A 22,619-nucleotide genomic window follows, 5' to 3' on the forward strand; every position below is an offset into this window, starting at 1 on the left:
TGAATCATTTGCCCACCACTTTCTTAATTTAAAACATCTGCTTTTCTGGATTTTTAATAATTGAGTCTGTATTTCGACCCCTTCATTAATAGGGTCTGCTCCTGTCATTATGTCATCCATATAAAAATCTGTCAAAACAGCAGAGGCTCCTTCAGGAAGTGAGTGCTGAAAATCTATTGCAAACTGTTGTACTGATCTTGTAGCTAAAGAAGCTGCAGGTGCTGTCCCATATGTAAGCATCAATAACTTGAATACTTCTAGTGGTTCAGCAGGATCCTTCCTCCAGAAGATCAGCTGTAGGTTTGTCTGTTAAGGATTAACCAATATTTGCCGGTACATTATTTCGATGTCAGCAGTCATCACAAATTTATGTTTTCTAAAGCGTGTAATAATTGAAATTAAGTCATCCTGGACTACTGGACCGACTCTGATTCATTAAGTGAGACATCTGTATCTGTTTTACAGGAAGCATAGAAAACAATGCAAAGTTTGGTGGTTGAACTGTCTTGTTCTATAACTGAATGATGCGGAATGTAGTAAGTAGGGTTGACAATCATTTTCTCATCAATTGCTTCCATATGACCTAAACCTTTGTATTCTTCCATGAACTCTATGTATTGCTCCCTTAGAGCTTTGTTTCTTCTCAACCACATCTCAAGTTGATAGAATCTCTTAATTGCTGCATCTCTGGAATTTTCTAATGTTGTAATGTTTAGTCTCGTAGGCAATGTCACAGTAAAGCGTCCTTCATGATTTCTTGTTACATTATGCACGAAATGATCTTCGCATGCAGCATCTTCTCTGGTAAAAGGGGTTTTGCTATTTCTGCAACCGTTTGCTTCTTCAATTGACCAAAATGATTGTAACTGCTTGTCAGTATCACTAACAGTTGTTAGACAACAATGAGTTTCAACATTAACGGATGGTGAATTTGGCAGAGAGTCAGAAATTATCCAACCAAATGCAGTTTTCTGTAGCACAATATTGCTATTTTTGAGTCTAAATTGATCCGCACACAATAAATCAAAGAAAATTTCGGCCCCAATTAAAATGTGAATTTTTTGAGGCTGATTAATTAAAGGATCTGCCAACACGACATTTTGTGGAAGTTTCCAGTCTGAAATATTAACCCTTGTGTTTGGAAGCAACTGCGTGATTTTTGGTAAGACATGAAAGTCAAGCTGAGTCCTAAAATTTGAATTCCTGGATTTTATTACTGCGCTTACACAATGCTGGGTAGCTGTATTAATGAACCCAATGCTGGCTATAGATATTTCAGCCTTTCTCTTATGAAGTTTGAGCTCCTGACAGAGATTCACTCATGATGTTAATTGAGGACCCTGAGTCAAGTAGTGCACAGTATGTAATGAAATGACCAAATCTGTCTAATATTTCTATTACGGCAGTAGATAATAAGACCTGTTTTGAGATATATGCTTGTCAATAGAGTGACTGACAATTTTGACATTTTTACTTTGTATTTAGTTTGGATTGTCACTTGGCATACCTGCATGGATTGATTCTACCTTAGTATTAAATGTCATTGGATGTAAAACCGAATTGTGCCTTTAAGAGCATATTTTGCATGTGCTGATTACCTTGCAATCTTTTTTCATATGTCCAGACTGCAAAGAATTGAAACATGAGTAAAACTTCTTTATGTGGTTCCTTTTCTCACCTAAGTTCATTTATATAAAGGTAGGACAATTAAATATTTTATGATATTTTTTATACAAAGAGCAATTTGAGTTGTTGGTAAATGCTGTGAATTCTTTAAAAGTTGGAATTTTATTAGGTATGGATGCCGTTTGCCATTCCTTACTTGTATTGTAATCTAGTTTGAAAGACAAAATGTGGATTAGTAAGGAATTCCAATGCTCTATTGGTTGTTTCAGGGCAGAAAGTGCCTTTAAGTGGGTGGTTGTATTGTCAAGAAGATGCCTAAGGGAAAACTAGATTCCCTTTCAATACTTTGCTGATCAAAAATTGCCTTAATGTGTCGTTCAATGATAACTTTTGTTTTGAAATCTGCTATGTAATAAATCCCATGCGTCCTTATAACTCTAAGAACTTAGGTTAACCACATCTACTATTTTTACAGTGCTACCTCCGTTAAGTGATTGACGGAGATGGTATAATTTGTGAACGTAGTCTATCACAGTATTTTTGTCAATGATTGCCGTAAAGAGTTCCTTATATGGAATCCAGTCTTCGTACAAACCGGAAAAGGTTGGAATGTCAAGTTGCGGAAGCTTTATTTGAGGGACTGCGTGAGGTTCTTTCACCAGTAGAACGCTAGCATTAGCAGAAAGGTTGTTATTGGTGTTTGCAACAGCAAGAACAACTGCTTCAGCTCTACTAATAATATTATAGAATTTGTTTTCAAACTCTTGTCTTTCAACTTCCTAAACTAATGGTTCGGTTGGATTGTTTTCATTAAAATAATCCTCAATTTGATCCTGAATACTATTAAATTCAGCAATCAAGTTTTTTGCTCTTTCTAATCTTACTTGTAATTCAGCAAACAATGACTGATCAGTTTGAAATTTTGAAAAAAATGTTTCAAATCTGGTTAAATTGCCTTTTATACAGTCCCTTTGGGCAATTAATAAATCAGGTCTTCCCATTTTGAATCGTATTGTATTGATATAAGCGAAAAATAATAATAATAATCGTCTAAAAATTAAATAAAATATTGAGCTTGTTTACACTAGAAATAAACTCCACTGATGTATAGGCTTGATAATAAAAATAAAATCTATAATAATTACATAAATATGTAAACAAACTAGGTTACTGCTTTGCGAATAACAGCTTGGAAATTACAGACAAATGAGTTGTCGCTGATGTGTAGACTATGATGTTGTTGTGTACCCAGCTTAACGTGCACTGTAGCGACGAATCTTACAACACATAGAAAATCAAAACAAATAAAATCATTCTCAGAATGAAGACGTGATAAAACTAAACTTATCCTTATGCTATTCTAATTATTGAAAAAAACAAATGACGAAAAATAACTAATAATAAATGTTGAGTATATACTGTAATTTTTAAATAAATAAGATTTATAAAACTTATTGACTTGCTTTGATTTAACTCATAAAATAACTGTCTGAAATCAGAAAGGTAACAAGTTAAAAAGGAATATTGCTGGAAAATAAATTGAAAGGATAAGAAGCAACAAAATAAAATTGATCATACAGGAAAATGGGGATTTCTAAAAACTTCCAATCACTCACCATACGTGTATCTGCCTGAATATTTTGCAAAGTTGGGTGTTGCCTTTGATACAGACCTGCTGATGACCTTCTCCTAGGCCAAAATACTTACTGATTTTGTATGAACCAGAATCCTTGTATTTGACACAACGTATTGACGATCTAAAGGTCCTGATTCTCAGGTTTCGGAACTAAATAATGTTCACACTGCTTATTAACTAAACTGAATTTTTAACAGCAAACATAATTAAATATAACTGAATTGTATAAATTAAAATCTGTAATTATCCTGGTTGAATCTATTGATTATGTATCATGTTAACTGTATGAGCTCCATGTCTGAACTGAACTGCCAGCTCTCCACGTTATTTCGGTAACTGTCTGTAGAGCAGCACTCAATAATACAATAAAATGCTTAATATTAGCAGACTGCATTAAGAAAAAAAATGTTGGTAAAGTGAATTAAGGAGGGTTCTTCACCATGCATATTTTTGAATCTTATATACTTTGAATATATCACTCAAGAAATAATGTTAAACTTTTAAGATTATTTTAATTTTAAATTGATAACATTTTAAAATTATTTTTGCATGTTTTTGAAAAGATTAATGTTTAATTACTCTCTAAATAGTTATTTTTAATAGTAATGATAATAATTTAGGAATGGAGATATTCTGTGTACATCTGAACGAAAAAACCGGATTTGCTTGACATTATAAATTAAGTTGTCCATTTTAAATTCTTTAAATTTGAAGGGCCATTCTACACAAGCATTTTTTTGTGTTTATAAAAGGGTGTTAGACTAAATTGTTACCTATGTGTGCAAGAAATGTGCTCAGTAAAATATCATTATGCATAAAAGCAACAGTTTTGACCATTACCTTTATAAAATTCCATTAGATGATAACAGGAAAAAATTATGTACAGAAAACAAACCATAGAAAATTTGTTTTTAATTGTAAACAATATATAGCAAGTATATTTTTAGTCTTGATTACTTAATTCATTAAAAAACAATGATTTGTCTACATTATCTATGTTATTAGTTGTTTCAGATGTAAAATCTAAATATGTCTGTCTATAACTGGTTTATAACAAGAAAAACTAAACATTTTAAAAACCATAGCAAAATGTTGGTATGTATAGGTTGGTTTATGTGGATGTGTGAAAGAATATTGTTGTTAATGACTAGAGCTGGTGTCATAGCTGGCCATTATGTTTAATCGTGCGATGAACTAATTCCAGTATACGATTTTGGATACTTAATTAGTTAAAGTCGCTCCTTAGTGAATAATAAATCATTTTGAGAATACTGCGTTCAAATATCTCAGTTCTTTCAAAAGTGACAGGGGAACAAAGAATGTAGTTTTATAGTCAGAAATATGCTTGCTGTGTTAGTTGGCTATTGGGAGTTAAAAGTAAAAATATACTGTGTAAAAATCTTGTAAGTGCAGAATTAATACCACAAAAAAGCTTACTTGTTCTTTACAAATGCATAATATATATTAATGATAAATAAACTGTTTACAAGTTACAGCACTAGCATAAGAATAGTTTATATTCATTGTATTGTACTGCAGCGTGTTGCATTAAAAAATCTTGCTGTCACTTAAATTTTTTAGAAAGCAGTCATTTCATTTCCATGATGTAAGAGAGCAAGGGAAAGTCCTATCAACTCATTTTTGATCGGTATTCTTTTGTATTAATAGATGTTTATATGTCCTGATTATCAGTGGTGTGTGTATGTTTATGATAATTATTTAAAATTTAATGAACTAAGAACTATTTATAAAATTACTGAATCATAGATTTCAATTGCTTTATAAAATGAATGATTTTTTTTTATTTCTACACACAAACAAAATCTTAGTTATTAGCAGTGGACTTAAGTTCTTATGATCTTAAGTTCTTATGGATCCCGGGTTGATAACCAGTATTCTTTGAGTATGTCGTTAACACTGCATAAGCCATTGTGAGTTCAGCTATGTGTAGTAAAAACTGTGTTTAGTTTTGCAAATTTAAATGTACAACTAATGGAACATGTTGTGCAGTTTGAAAGAAATATATTTATTTTGAAACTGAATAAATGCTTACTTTTTAGTTTCCCAGATTGCTCACTTGAAACTGAGGCAGCAACATTTGCAGCTGCAGCGTTTGCAGCATTTGAAACAGCAACAACAGCAGCAACAATCACAGCAGTCTTCGGCACCAGGTCTTCTTTACAGTACACAAGTTAGTAGTAACATTAAGTTTTTATTAATTATTTATAATCTTAATGATGTCCTCACCAAGTAAGATTAAGATTCCAAGGAAAAAACTGTTACAAAACTGCTTAATGTTAGGCATTAAAAAGGGCTCTGAATTTTACCTGTTTTTAAATTTTGTATGCTTTAAAAACTTGATTTATATCCATAAAAAATATTGCATATTTTTATGAGACATTATTATAGTATATTTTAATCAGGCCTCTTTTTGTCCATTAATCTATTCCTGACTTCACATATTGTTTATGATAGGCAGTTTTGTCTTTCTAAATTCTGTTAATGATGCAACAAGTGAGTGTAATTCGTAAGAAACTTTTCTGTTTTTATTTGATTGCATTTATTTCTGAATACATCTATATGTCTGAAATATTAATTTCATAACATTTAAAACATCTTTGATTATTAAGTTTTGTTTATTGCAGTTTACATTAAAGTTTTTGTTTTGTGTTATATAAAAACAGATTTTTATATAACTATCTAAATTAAAATTGTATGGAGGTGGGTTATCTTTTTATTTTTTATATTATTGTTTTGTAAATGTTTCTTCACTTTCAGTTATTTATAAGATGTTACATGATTTCATATAATTTAAATAAATTATGTGTGATAAAAAAATTGTGTGACAAGAGTTTTTTTATTTTCTGTTTTTATTTTATCTTGATCATCATAATTATTAGTTTATTGTCTGATATCACATACTCATTCACCTTGTTTGGAATTAATTATGGTACGAATTACAAAAATTACTAGATTTTTCTTGAACGTTTATAATCTTTTTTCTTTTGAAACTTTTTTTCAAGCAACAGTTTTACAGTTACCTTCTGTTACAGTGTTACCTTCTCCCCCACCTCCTGGTGAGATAAGCCTGGACTCTCACACCTTGTGTGTTCTAATAAATAATTATTAAATTTTTGATTACATCAATTACATTCATGCTGCAGCAAAAATTTTTAATTTAAAAATAAAAATACCATAGGTAATTTAAAAAATTCTGATAAAATTTTGTAAAAATACCCAATAAAAATCTTAATTTTTTTGCTAAAAATTTGCTGATTTTCTATTTACTTTCATAACTTTTTTGGTAAAAAATGTATAATTTTTATATACAGCCTTATAAAACTGATATTTCTGTAATCAGTTTTATGTAACATTTGTCTATGTTAGTTGATCTTAGAAATAAAGCCTTTGTGAATGTTACAATGTAGTCTACAGCTAAGAGTGTATTTTGTGTGCGCGTGAAAGCCTCCAATACTGAAATGTTCATGAATATTGTATTCCATTTTATACTTTACAAACCTAAGAACCTTTTTTTTAAAAATAAATTTTATTGTATACTATGTTTCCAAATCTTATGTATCTGTAAAAAATGATACATATTGAAAAAAAGACGTTTGCAGGAAATTTATTAAAGCGCATAATCGTTGAATCTTGTTTGAAAAGATCCAGAGTTACTTTACAGATAGTGTTAGTGATAGGAGGTGAAATAAGTGATGTCCTTTATCATTTATTTATGAACCAATAATTGGTTGTAGGGGAAACAGATTGTAAAATAATTTAGATTCAGAAGCCAATTATATAATAGAAAAAGTAATTAATGAGACAGATTTTATATCGGCTGAGACAAGAGAGAAGCATCTAGTGAGCAGTGTGTGCAGTTCACTCAGATATCCTTAATTGGCAGCACCATATGGCCCCATGCTTAGCGTATCAGAAAAGATGATGCCATGTCGCTTAGGAATGAGAAATTTAATATTTTAGTACAATAACTGTATTATTTAACAGGATGGTGTGACCAGTAATTGTTCTACACCTGCACCTCCAGTTTCTGCTGTAACACCGATACAATCTACAGGAATCAGTCAACATCCTTCTGTTGGTTCTGGTCCAAATACAGATGAGCAAGATAACTCGTTTTCTGGTATCGTCCAGGATGTCTTTCCGGTAATATCTCTTAGTTATATTTTATTTATTATTTTAAATTTAGCTGTATCATTTTGAAAAGTTATTCTAGTATTTGATTTGTTTATATTGTTATGATTCTGACTGAGTTTATTATTGAAGTGTTTTATTTAAGAAATTTACTTTTTTCTCATTATGATAGACCTCTTAATATTTTGCATGTTATATTATATTTGTGGGGTTTACACTTGATTATTTTCTATTTAAGTGTAGCTAATGTTTTTCTGTATTTAACAGTGATGGTATGTTCTTTCAAAGAAGTACATTCTGAATGTTTTCACTAGGACATCAAAAGTTTTGTTTTAAGTATTATTAATAAAATAATGAATACTTATCATCTTAGGTCATGTTAAAATGATTCAAGGTGCTACCGCAATGTTTTTGAAATTGATCTTTGAAAACTGTCATGTTTTATGCTGCTCACTAAATGTGGTATGCTCACAAAAATTGTTGGAAACTTTTGGTTGCTTTGTATTATAAGTATGGACATTTCTGTCTATTCCTACTGCAGATATTTTGGGACTCGCATATGTAAAAGAAATCATCATTGTTGAAGAATGGGATGAACACAAGTTTATGCTGCTATTTCACTGGAAAGATTGCTGCATTGTTTACAGTCATAGTCATAAACCCAGATTTCATCATATAATAATACTAAGGAAGTCAAGATCAGTTTGAACTATTTCAGTTGGCTGCATGAAGGCCTGATTTCAACAGTATTTCTTTTTAGAGAGGAGTGTAGGTACAAATTTGATTTCCCACATTGAGATCTTATACGAGTTGATACAAAAATTATAGGATAATTTCATAATGCAACAGATGTCATAGGAACTTTCTCTTTTAGTCATCGGGAACAATTTTCTGTACTCTGTTAATACTTAAACATTTAGTGAATTGGTATATGCTTGAAATATTAACTGTTGTGGGATCGTTTTTTCAATTGATATAAAATAATTTTCAAACATCTTGTAAGCGTCATAGTTTGTGTAACAATTAATATCTTTACCAAATTCTTGTTCAAACATTTTGTGAGATTTTATTGCAGCTTTTCTATCGTAAAATAATATATAGCTTTTACTGGCTATTTATATATGCAATTTTAATGAATGTTATGTCACAGAAGGGTGCAATTATGATAGAACTTGTACGAGTCAAGGTAATAAAAATTCAGCAAATTGTTTTTTATGTTTAAAATACTGGCTATTTAAGTCTGTTGAGGTTCAGAATATTTTTTCTTTGCATTTATAACTTATTAGTCAGATATTAATTTGTTTATGTATTTTTTAATTTTGCAATTTCTGCTTGTGATAAAGTAATAGTATTTAAAATGTTTTGTAAATTATGTTTGATAAGACAGAATTAATGTGATCTCTTGATATGCAATAAACTATTCCACTGATCTTTCCACTCTCTTGGCAAGTTGTGAAATATCCATTAATTGTGCTTATTCAAGAGATGATAATCCCTTGAGGAACATAATTTCGTAGATCACATGGTTTTAATTCCATAATTATAACCATATTTAGATATAATTCTCCGTGTAAATATATGTACAGTAAAGTTAATAAATAAGAATATTTAAATTTATAGATATAATTTCATTATTAATGTAATTGATTGTGTTATATGTAATATTCTTTTAAATTGTAGAATAAGTGAATAAAAAACTATTAATATGTTCATTGAGCATGTAACTGCTTGCAACATGGATTAGTAAAGGATATGTTGCATATTGCCATAGGCTAGTACTATTGTTTAATTCTTCTCTGCAGAACAATTTCAGAAACCTCTGGGTAGCTTCTCACAGTTGAAAATCACAGTTTATGCTGTGTATTAGGACATTAACTAAAAGATTTCATCCTAGGGTAAAGATTAAAAATTTTTTTTTTAACTTTTCTGCCCTTTTTATGAACATAACTTGTATCCTAAGACTCTAATGCCAGGTTAATCTTCATTTCTATGCGTGTATAAAGATAAAGATAAATATTAAGCTTATAATGAATGTATATATTTTTTTTAACAAGTATAAATTCATTTATGCAATTTTACACTTTTTTGTTTTTCTCATAATTAATGATTTTTTTAATCATAAATTAGGTCCAGTTGATTTAACAGATTCAGTGAATTTTCTAGGTATAAAAAAAAGGGTATACAACAACCTTTTCTTGGTGCATAAATATCTTAACTGTAATTTTGTGTAATTTAAAGTGAATACAGATTAGCTTAAAAGAGTAGTTAAACTGGAACAGGCATTTTTATTTTGCAAAACGTAAAGCACATTATGACTGTTATCCATTAAGGTAAAATGTTAATATTGCACACACCTGGTGAGGGATCTACAATCTTTGTGTTAAATGTTTTTGTTATTATGTTTGATGTTAGTAGTTAATTTTATTTGTTCAAAATATTTAATTACTATTTGCTATTTAGTTCAAATTGTTTCAGTGAAATATTAAATAATATTTAACTTGCTTATTGATAATACTGTTATATTTACTGGAGAGTACTGTATTTTAGAATTTACATCAGGAATTTTTCTTTTTTATTGTTATCCTAACTCAGCTGTTTATAGTTTGTATTTTCATTATATTAAAATGCATTCTGACTGACATTTATGGGAACTGTGTTCCCTTTACTCAGGTAAAGTTTAAGAATGATACTCCATTTTAACCTGTTCAACACGGATGATATTTTGAAATATCATTCTTAACTCTTCCTATTTTCAGAAGCTATTGACATAGAAATGAATTCATGAGTAATTGTAAATATAAGTACAGATACTTAAAATGCGTTTCATTTTTCATTTTCAAATTCATTTTTCTGCATGGTTTATTAACACTCTGGTATAATTAGCTAATAGTAGGGACCTGTTACCTGCTTCTGGCTGAAAGTTTAAGTTCATTATTATGATTACATTTTGTGTCACTTTTGTAACATGTAATTTTTTCCTGTAAGATAGCATTTTTTTGTGTGTATTCATTAAGGTTTTAATACAAATAATCTTTTCAAATTATGTTGAATAATTTTAACATTCTTTTCTACCCAATGCAGTCATTAGTAAAAAGTACAGCCGGCTCTTCCATCTTAACTGATCTGTCTTAGAGCAGGTCCTTTACCAGTTAGGAAAATGCGGCCTTATTAATAAAAAAAAAAATAATAAAAAAAAAATATGGTGTTTATCAATAAATACGTTCATTTTTTTTATAATCGAAAGAAAAAGTCTGTAACGCTATATGTACAATTTATATTCTATATGTCAGCACCACTATAAAAATTTTAAATATATGAGGTGTGTTCAAAAAGTGATGAGAATTTTTATTTTTTGGAAAGAATTTTATTTATTCGTCTATATTAATGTTATCGCCTTCAAAATAATTCCCATTAGATATTATACATTTACGCCAGCGCTTTTTCCAATCCCTGAAACACTTCTGGAACTCAATCTTTGAAGTAGTGTTTAGCTCTTTCAGCTATTTGCTTTTAATCTCATATGATTGTAAAACAACGGCCCTGTAAGGTTCTCTTTATTTATGTGAATAGAAAAAAGTCACACGGGGCCATATCTGGTAAATATGGCAGCTGGGGTATCATTACAGTGTTGTTTTTGGCCAAAAATTGACGAACAAGCAATGAAATGTGAGCAGGCGTATTATCGTGGTGCAAAAGGCACCACGAATTGAATTGAATTGTTTCGCCACAAATCTGGGCATTTTTTCGGATTGCTTCACACAAATGGCATTGAACTTGTAGGTAATACTCCTTATTGATCGTGTGACCTTGTGGCAAGAAATCATGATGCACTATGCCGTTAAGATCGAAGAACACAGTGAGCATAACCTTCACATTACCATACTTGTCAAGCTTTTTTCGGTCTTGGTGATCCAGAATGCCTCCACTGGGACGATTGAGCCTTAGTTTCAACATCATATCCGTAAACCCACATTTCATCACCTGTTATGACACGTTTCAGTATTTCTGCATCATTGTGACTTCATTTAGTGACCCCTGAGCAACTTCCATTTGCCACTGTTTTTGTTCAAAATTCAATAATTTTGGAACAAATTTTGTTGTCACATGTTTCATGCCCAAAACATCTGAAAAGATTTCATGGGATGAGCCAGTTGATATCCCAACATCATCAGCGACTTCTCTGATTGTGATTCGGCGATCATTTATAATCATTTCTTTCACTTTTTCCACGGATTCATCAGTTTATGTGCTGGTGCGCCCGGGGCACTTGTCACCTTCAACGTCTTCACAACCTTCTTGGAGACGCTTATACCAATTGTAAACCCTTGCTTTACTCATAGAGGCTTACCAAAAGCAATATTTAACATTTTTAAAACATTGCTACCCTTTATTCCATTTTTATAGCAAAGTTTAATACAAATTCTGTGATCCATTATTTATACAAATAAAAAATCGCCGATCGTACCAAAACACATGTTATCCTTTTGACAGCTGACAACAGACTAAACATCCAATATGGCTAAAAATGTACAGATACTTTTCAGACATGTTTACCAATGCAAAAAACAATCCTGAGAATCCAACTAATACAACCTGTGAAATTTCAAAATTCTCGTTACTTTTTGAACACACCTCATATTACTATATACAAGTAATATAAGTAATGTTCTGTGTACTGTAATATATTTGTGTTTAATTGCATTTTGCAAAACATAATGTACAATAAAATAATATTCTAATAGTATAACACAGCTCAAGAACTGCTCGAGAGAAAATTATAGACAAAATCACTTAAATATCAGGTGAAACATTATTCCCTTTGCTAACTACCACACTGCCAGTCATAATGTTCTTATGTTGATGTGAATTTATCTTGGGAATAAATACACGATGTTACTGAGTAAAATGCAGTACACCACTTCAAAAATAAAGTATGTTTATAAATTGTATTACTACTATCAACTTCTAAAAATAACAGTCAGATCAGATACACAACAATCTAAGGCATAATATAACAGTAACATTGTAAATTTACACAGTAAGTAAGGCAATATTAATATTAATATTATAATCAGGCAGATTAAATTAATGTTATTAACAAAATCAAACTGATGACAAATTCTGTTTAAAGGATTGAGTTTAGGTCATTAACTGATTTTGGTTATACTACACTACAGGTTCATTCTATATGATGCACCATATTTTTGGTACACACGCCAATTATTTAAACATTCACCTAATCTTAATACTACCTGTGATTCATAATCATCATTCCTTTACTCATAAACAAAATATTACAACATATTTTAAATGGTTAATGTTTATTTATTATATAAAAGGAAGTGTTTATTTGTAATTTTGTTGACTCCATAAAGATGCATATAAATATATGTAAGTATTATCTGTTGTATAAGCCATTTTTCATTACCATGTTATTTGCTGAAAGGAAGGACTTCCTGTAATGAGTATTTTTGATGTTGTGATGGTGAAATTCTCATTTGATGACTTTAGATCAGTTCATACTATATCAGCCATTTATTTATGACAATAAATAAAAACTTTGAAATATAAACGTGTTTATTTATAAAATTTTGAAAGTTATTTATAGAATAATAAAAATTTAATATTATTTCCAAGACTTTATTAAAATTCTTTGCCCATAAAACTAATAGAAAAAATAAATAAATATGATCAAATAGAAAAACCTTGTGCAATAAAAACAAAACAAACACAGTTTTCTTAAAACATATTATTTACTTAAGTTTTTATGCGAGCTACCAAAGTTATATAAAAGCAGTAATTAAACGAATACTTTTTTTATATTTCCAAATGCTTACTACTTGACTTAAAAGTATGAAACTTCAAATAAAGTTAAATATAAATAAGTGAAATTTTAGGTTATTGAGTATGGATTTTTTTTTAAACTAATTTTTGGAGTGTTTATGAGGTGGTCTTAACCTGGCAAAGAACCAAGATACTTAAGAAGAAAAAACTAACAAATTGTCCAACTTCAGTAGTACAAATTGGCCATCAAATTGTGGAAAGTGAATGTACAGGTTACTGTGTTATGAATAAGTAGTTATTTGTTGCCGAGTCATGCCTTGATTGAATGCAATCAAACAAAACTGTAAAAAGAAAAGGAAGCATTATGAAACTCGTTAAATCAAGAATGGTTAAGAGGAGAAGATCCATTGTATTTGAATATTTTTTCCATTTATAAAACTTTAGTCTTCATTATAATGTGAAAGATTATTTTTCACAATCATTATTTAAGAACTACTACATTATTTAGTTCATACTGGTACAGTTGAAGTTTACCTATATGAATTTGTCTTTATTTATTTAATAGTCTAAAAACATTAAAATATATGTTATAAGGTATTATTATTTTTTGTGTTGCATTGTTGTTGCTGCTAGAATATGTATATATATTCTGTGTATATATATATATATATATATTTATATAATATACACACACACACACACACACAGAGTAAAATTTCTCAATATCAGACAACTCGGGAACAACAATCTGTTTGTTATTTAGAGATATCCGCTAGTCAGAAAAATGTTAATACAGTATTATGTTTGGTTATTGTACAGAAAAAAAACACTTTGAGTAGAACAACAGTATTGCATATTTAATGTAAATTAAAATTAAAAAATGATTAGTTGCTTATTAAAACAACTAAAAATTCAAGTTTTTTTATATTGTTTTTCTGAAATAAAACACTCCTCTATGAATAAAAAAAAATGTACTACTGTAATCAACCAAGAAAATAAGAGAATAAACTTACTGTACTATACTAAAATTGAATAAAAAAATAATGTAAGCTACAAAAATATTAATCAAAGAAGTTGCAGTATACAAGAATATTAATTAAAACACATGCAAAAAAAAAAATAATGTAAAAGTCAAAATAAAAAATCAAATACGGATATCTACAATTTATTTATATGTTGATGGTTTAAAATAGCTGTCTATTTTAGTTTTAACTAAGTCCTGATACACATTTTTTCAATAAGCGACTGCAATTTTGATAAAATAATGCCTTCTGGTAATCCTTTTTGTAAGAAATATTACTTTAATTTTGTGACCTCTTCTTTTGTTTCCTTACTCGTGATGGTAAATCCAGGTTCATTGTCGTCAGAGTCATTATCATTCGTTTTGGAAGTAGTCAAGTCTGAGGCAGCAACAAGATTACAGATGTCAGTTGATGTCTGTGTTGAACGTGTCATCAGTTTTTGGGTGCTGTTGGTAGTTTCCAAATAGTTCAATAAGTTCTTGTAATTTACTCTGTTTCACAAAATTTTCATTTGGTTCAGTAAGATTTTTTAATTTCAGAATTGAAGATAGTTTATGGAGGTTTAATACTGGCTTTTATGAAACAATTTTTCCCTGTCATAGTAGTAACTTGCTTTATAGCCATACAAATTCATAAAACTGCATCCAACATACTAATGCTTTTAGAAAGCTCATCAGCATCTATAACTTTATTCATTCTTTAAGTACCGTAACAACTTTTTTCTCTACTGAATTTTAAAGTTCTGAATGATCCACTGATTAAGCGGTTGACATACTGCAGTAGTATTTGGTGGAAGAAATATTAATTTTACATTTTCTAAACTAATGGTGGGGTGAGATTTTACATTGTCCAATAGTATGACTTTCCTATTTTGCCTTCTCATTCTATGATCAAATCGTAACCATCAGTCCATCATTATGTCTCTAGTCATCTAAGATTTGTTATTTGAATACCATTTATTTTCTAACGAATTTATGTTCACGCCCTTTAAACATTGTGGCTTTGCAGCTGTACTGATTATTAATGGTTTTTTCAAATTCACCTGACATACAGCTAACATAACAGTCAGTCTCTCTTTTGATATCTTCTCCATGTACATTTTTCCTCTTTCAAAACATTGTTTTACTGTGCAAAGCTTGGAAAAAAAGACCAGTCTTTTCACAATTAAAAATGTTTCTGTCATTATATATCATGCATATTTCATTTAACTTTTCCTTCTACTCAGACACGAAATCCTCATTTACAGCCACAGCTTTACCATTGATATTTTTAAATGAAATGTTATGTCTAGTTTGGAATTTATCTAACCAATCCCCTGTTGCTTTAAACTCATTGTAACAGAGTTCTTTAGCAATCTCTAGGGCTTTCTCATATATCAAAGTTCCATAGAATGGGAATTTATTAGAGTGAGCCCTGCAAAACCACTCATAAGTTAAATTGTCAACCGCTAGGCCTGGCGTTAAAGGAAATGCACATTTGCTTAACTGATGTTGATTTTCAGACCATGAATTTAGGATATCAAGTTGGCTTTTTAAAATATCTCTTATCTGAGTTTTCGCAACATCAAAATATTTTGCCATATCACGCACACTGAGTTTTTCTTTTTTGTAGAAATTTATAACCACTTCTTTTTCTTTTACATTTTTAAAACATTTTAAGTTGTGGTAACAAGGGTTGTAACAATTTTTATAAAACACACAAAATTGAACATACAGTAAACGTACGTGTAGAAAATGTACTACAATAAAAAATACAGTAGTGTACCATAACAGAAATATTACACATGTTCAGTGTACAGTATACATTTGCACAACAACTGATGATGATTCTCGCAGGATGATGGGTTGATTGAAATAATAACATTAGCATCTAGGCAGGAAGTGATGCAATTTACCACAGATTCACTAATTATTCACACTGTATATAAAATAAAACAAGGAAAAGTGCAATTTTTATTCCTGCTGTCTGTTTATCAGAACTCATAGAACAGATTTCACAGGTAAATTCATTGTCCATGTCTGTTATTGAGAAGTATTTTATCCATTAATACCACTATAAAACTGCCAGGGAATATAAAAGTATTAAGAATATTATTCAATATTAAGAGGAATTCATTAAGTGAAGTTTCACTGTGTGTGTGTATGTGTATATATATATATATATTTTTTTTTTAAATATTGTTTTTTTTATCAAATTACCAAAGTAAGTTACTTTGACTTCAAACACATCTATATTTTTTATTAATACAAAATATGAAGATAAAATATTTCTAGTTGGATAATAGCAAAAATGAAATATAAACATTTTTTGTAAAGAAGAATTTTTAATTATTTTGAGAGAAAACTTGACTGTGTTAATCATTTTATTTAGAAGTTGATCATTTCCATTTAAAAATGTCTAAAGTTTGATGTGTGTTCACGCGTGCGCGTATAAATTAACTGGGATATGTGGATGTGGTAGTATAATCTTACATTGGTGTGGCCTCATTTGCATGTGATTTTTTACCTTTAATATTTATTTGTCCAGTTTTAAAATCAAATTAAAAACTAACATTTTCATTTTCTTATAAAAGACTCAAAATTATTAATAATGATGTATTTGGGTTATTAGTCGTAATTATTAATTCACTATTAACTTTAAGTTATCTTAATTATTATACCTATAATTACTATACCTATAATTCTATTACCAGAATGGTAATAGAATTATAGGTAATTTTTATGGCATTACAGTATCTAATTATTTATAAACATATTTCTGGGAATTAAATAATTTTTAATGTGACTAATTTTAGATACAAAATATCTTCACTGAATTGAAAAATGGGAATAATACAGTTAAAAATTTATTTTTGTTATTCCTGTGGTTAAAGTAATCACATAATTTCATTGGAACATTACAAATATTTTTACAAGTTTTAAAAACAAGTAAAAAAAAAGTCTTATGCAGATTGACTTCGCTATAATGCGAATAGAATGTTCTCCCAAAAAGTTGCTACTTTTTATTAGGTATATAGAAAAACATTTCAACTACATATACATATTTAGTAATAAATTGAACAGATTAAATAAATTCACAGAAGTGAGTTTAAATGTAACTGTAAAAAATATGAAGTCCATGCAAACAAAAATACCTTGCTATTTTTTTAAAATAACTGTCTTAAAACTAATTGTTAAGTTATGTGTTATATTAATGCAGTAATGTGTTCTATAAAGTAGTATTGTATATTACTTTACAGTGTTTTGAATTAAGTTAGTCACTATAGTAGTGTATTCAACGGGAAAATTCTTAAAATACTACTGTTACTGTAGTTTACTGTTCCAAAAAAAATGTGATAATGAAATCCAGCTACAACAATATAAGTACTGCAATACATACTCAGTACTATATTTTTATATTTCTACATATTATTCTATGTAATATTATTTTTATCCCATAATATTCTCATTTTTAACTAACATTTTATAATATTTTAATTGTGTTAGTATTAATTCAGTTGGAATGTTTTTTTTTTCATTTATCATTTTATCTTCAAAATGACACAGTTAGCTTATAATACAGGTATAACAGTAGTCTCCAGATGGTCGCATTATACTGAGGTTGTATTGTGTATTTTAACAGATATTACTATGCTGGAATTTTAAGTAATGAAAAGTAAGGTTATTGCAATTATTAAAAAATAATGAAATCAGCTTTAATAAATTAGTTAATAGAATACCATCTTCATTTAGTATTACTAGAAAATCAATTCTTATTCCAAATATATTAACTTTTTTATAAAAAAAAAAATCATTCCTTTAGAGATAGTTTAAATAAAATATTACTGAAAAATAGTGTTTCAAACTGTGGTCCTCACTTCGTGGTGGTGTATAGACAATATCACAGAAAACAGTATTTAAGCTTTCAGATTGAAAAGTAGAAAAGGGTAGTTGTTGACTATCTTCTTTTTAAATTTTTCCATTGATTCTTATTACTTTTGCGGTGAATAGAAACACATTGTGATTAAACATAAGATGGCTCTTTATGGTTTAATAACTTGTTTGGTGTTAAAACCTAACTCATTTTCCAATGTACAAAATCAGTTCATCCTAATTTTATAATGAAATGAAGACAAACCAAGCTTTTTTGAAGAATGAAGAGAATAGAATTTACTTCATTTTTGTTATTGTGTATTTTTTATAGTTGAAAGTGTACAGGCAACTTTTAGTTGGAATTGTTAAAAATTATGTATCTTATTTCATTAATTTAAAAACAAATTGTTTGTTTTCATTATCCCTATTTTATATACTAGCATTAATTTTTGCATTTATTTTATTGCCTTACCATTATCATTTAAATTTTTTATTTACATGATTACTTGGGGAGATGTGTGATGTTTACACTGCTATATAAGTAATGCCACATATTTTAATATGTGTAAATTGTCTGAGGAATCATTTTTTTAATAATATTTTAGATTATTTTATAAAAAATATAGTTATATCACTCTTGCAACATAAAGTCAACTGAGTAAGAATTTATTATTTGTCGTCTTATGTCCTATTATTTGTTATTATGAGTTTTGTTGCCTTAGTCCATATATGACACATGATCAATAAGGTGTAAATTGTGGTTTACTGTGAGATTTTCACACTGCTGAGGTAGGCTCTCAATTTGTCTGGAAACATGGTTGTGCCTGGAGGAACATATCAGTTTATTATTGGCATTAAAGTTGCTGCAGGTGTGTCAGAAACATTCACAAAAAACATTCCTGTCATTTACAGCATTGACTCTGTCACCACTATTTCACTGGTTGGATAATAATCTTTTTTAGTTGTAGTTTCTTTCAGTGAAGCAATTATCAGTGTATGGATTCAGCCCACTGATCACTGGACAGTTATTTAACAGGTTGCTCTCTCAGTTCTCACATATTGTAAGTTCCTATTGACCTAAATATTATGATAAATGCCCGATTCAGTTTTACCAAAATATTAATGTTACGTATTGTTAACTCCAGCAGTAAATATGATCTACTATCTTGTGGTAATTTAAATGAGAATTTTGAAGAAATGTTCCTTCTCTGATTGGCTTGTACTCCGAATCTTTTTTATTACAATCAAATGGTCTTTTACCTCTTAGATTTTTATTTACTTTATAAATAATAAGCTTCATTTCATACTTTGTTATATAGAACTGGGGAGTATGTAAAACCTCTTCTCTTTTAAAAACTTACTAGCTGCATTTCCAATGGAAATTTGTGCAGTCAGTTCCTGTAAATTCATGATTGCCCATAACGTGAGCCGAATTGTGAATCGTTATGTCACTTATAATCCTGTTTTGAAGTTTATGACTGAAGGATGGGAACATAACTGATTTATAGCATAGTAGTAATAGTGATAGATTTTTTATGTAATTTTTAAAATTGCCTGTTAATATGAATGATCCCATTTTTTGTATATTATGTATGATTGTCATGTTATTGACCTTTTGTGTATTGCGAGTCTTAATTTGAACTTTAGTTAAGTTCACAAAACTTCTTATAATAAAAAATGAAGGAAGGGAAGGTTAGGTTTCTTTTCAATCATGACAGTTTTTTTTTTGAAAACTAAAACAAAAAGAAAATGTAACTTACTTAATTTATTGTTGTTACGCCATTAACATAACTAAAAATCATGTTTTATTTTGTTGGAAGCTGGTTTGTATTGTAGTTCTCAGTGTTTCATGACTACAGCTTTTGACAATATTCTTTTATAAAATTTCAAATATCTGTTTGAAATCAAAGCAAAAAAGGAAGAATTTTGTAGATAGTTTAAAGTGGTTTTTTATCCATGTTTAAAGTGATGCAATAATCACCAAAAATTAAATATATAAAATGTATTTTACATAAAAAGTTTGAATAAAGTTTTTCCTATTAAATTCCTGCCTGTTTCGATTACTTACTAATTAAAATATCCTTTATATTTTTAGGTTTTTATTTTTGTAGATAGGAAAAATCACAAATTTAAGAGTTTGGGTAAATTGATTTTATTTGACAAACTGGAAAATTACTATTAAAATAACACTGCTGTCTTGAATAATGGAAGAATAATTATGATCTATATGATTTTATTAATAAGCCGTATAAAGAATACACAGAATAATAAGAAGCAGATTACCACAGTTTTATAAAAAAACTATTATAGAATTTTTTTATATAACAAAAACCAATTTTAAACAAAACGGAAAATTTCTGGAATCTACTTAACCAGATCATAAATAAAATCCCCAAAAATCATGTTAAACAACTAATCGTAAACTTCAACACTCAATAGGCAGAAAAAGAAGATACTGCAATGTCATCCAAAAGTGACCCTTCCAAAAGAGAACATGAAAACAGACAGACTCATCGATCTCTGCAGAAACCACTACCTAATCTCGAAATTCACATATTTCAAGAGGAAACCTCAAAAACTCAAAACCTGGAAAACCCCAACTACACTAAAGGAGAATGGCCACTAGATCATGTATTCATGGACAAACACCACTACAAAGAGATCTATAATGAAAGTCCTCCGAGGAACAGGCACAGGGTCAGATCATTACTTAGTCAAAATTAAACTTAAATTCACTTCCCAAAGGAAGCAACAAAACCAGGCCCCTAAAACTAAAAGAAAAATAGACCCTACCCGACTAATCAAGAAAATAAATTACCAAAAAGCAACTGAAAAAATAACACTCACGGATAAACTTGAAGACCTAGTCAACAACCTTAAGCAAATTGCAGAAGAATTGGCACCATTAAAACCCCACAAAAAGCATCAATCGTGGAACAACAAATGCAATGAAACAATGAAGAGACATCAAGCATGTTTTTTACACTTACTCCAAAAATCAGAAACATCCTTCCAAAAGTTATTAAAACAAAGAAATGAAATCACCTGAACTCTAAGGAAAATAAAAAAGACAACACCATATAGACATGCTGAAATCAATAGAAGAAGAATTCAATAAAATATAGTCAAGACTCTACCATAAAACTTTCAAAAAACAATTCTAAAAATATTAACGCCCCCAACTCTACTAATGAAGGATGAAAACTATAATCTGACCCTTAACAATAACAACAATGTGGAAACCCTACCTAAATATTTCAACAAACTCCTAAATTGTGAAGAATTTTTAGAACTCCTAAGCTTCTAAACTTTGCCTCCAGCACCCCAACAACAACACCAAACATTAACTCTACGGTAATAAAAGAAATCTACCAAGTTCTGGGTGAGATGAGGAATTACATAGCAGTGGGGGAATATCAAACCTTTGTAGAGATCTGGAAACATGCAGAGAACCAGCAAAAATCACCCTTAATCAACAGCTTGTCAACATTTGGATCAAAGAAGAATTACCAGAACACTGGATGACAGTCCTTACCCACCTGCTACACAAAAAAAGCAGACAAACAGACCCTAACAACTACAGGGGAATCTCACTCTTGGACACAACATACAAAATTCTTTCAAGAATCATCTTCAACAGGATGGGTTTACAACTCTAGAAAGAACTAGGAAAATATCAGTGAGGTTTCAGACCCTGGAGGAGCTGTCTGGATCAGATTATGAATCAAGCTAATATTGAATTACAACAGAAAAAGAAGCAGAGACATGATGATAACATTTGTAGACTTCAAGAAAGCATTTGATAGCATTCACAGAGAATCCCTACTTAAAATTCTAAGACGCCTTGAATTACATCCAAAATTAACACAATAAAACTAAACCTCCATAAACATAAAGTCAAAAGTGAAATTCAGAGGCGAACTCTTGGAACCATTTGAGATCAAAACAGGACTGTGCCAAGGCACTGGGCTTACCGCTACTATTCAACTGCACTCCAGAAATGGTAATGAGGGAATGGGTCAAAAAATTCCTCCCAAAATAAAAATGGCCAAAAAATCAAAACAAACTGCTTTGGTTTTGCCAACGACTTGGCACTGCTAGCAAATGACATTGACAAAGCTAAAACACAGATATTAGAACCTGAAAATATAAGTAAAATTGGCCTCAAAATATCATACAAAAAGACTGAAATTATGCCCCAAAACCAATACGATTAAAAGAAGTAAACATAAATGGTATTAAAGTCAAAATAGTTACCCAATTTAAATACCTCGGAGAAATAATAACCTAAATGAAAAAATCTCAGTCCAAAGAAAAACTAACTAGTTAAAGTGCAAAAATTAACCTGGTAAATGTACAGTAAAAAGTCTATCCATAAATGTAAAAATAACACACTACAACACAGTTATAAAATCAGAAGCCATATACATATGCAACAGAAACACTCTTCCACCTGAATGAACAATCAAAGACTGACAGACTCCAGAAAATCGAAAGAACTTGCATCAACAAAAAGTACCAGAAAGACAAGCAGTGGTGGATCATGCC

The 22,619-nt window shown here is 29.6% G+C and overlaps 1 protein-coding gene across 4 annotated transcripts in view; it reads left to right on the forward strand.

Moving 5' to 3' along the window:
* LOC142323294 (uncharacterized) overlaps positions 1-22,619 on the forward strand; it is a 154,797-nt gene that overhangs the window by 53,790 nt on the left and 78,388 nt on the right. For all 4 annotated transcript variants that reach the window (XM_075362754.1, XM_075362755.1, XM_075362753.1 and 1 more), the window contains exons 12-13: positions 5,323-5,453; positions 7,268-7,426. In XM_075362754.1, coding sequence (XP_075218869.1) covers positions 5,323-5,453; positions 7,268-7,426 — 290 coding nt within the window. The remainder of the gene's footprint in view (positions 1-5,322; positions 5,454-7,267; positions 7,427-22,619) is intronic.

The sequence above is a fragment of the Lycorma delicatula genome, chromosome 4 (genome assembly GCF_047948215.1).
Source record: "Lycorma delicatula isolate Av1 chromosome 4, ASM4794821v1, whole genome shotgun sequence".
In the NCBI taxonomy this organism is placed as follows: Eukaryota; Metazoa; Arthropoda; class Insecta; order Hemiptera; family Fulgoridae; genus Lycorma; species Lycorma delicatula.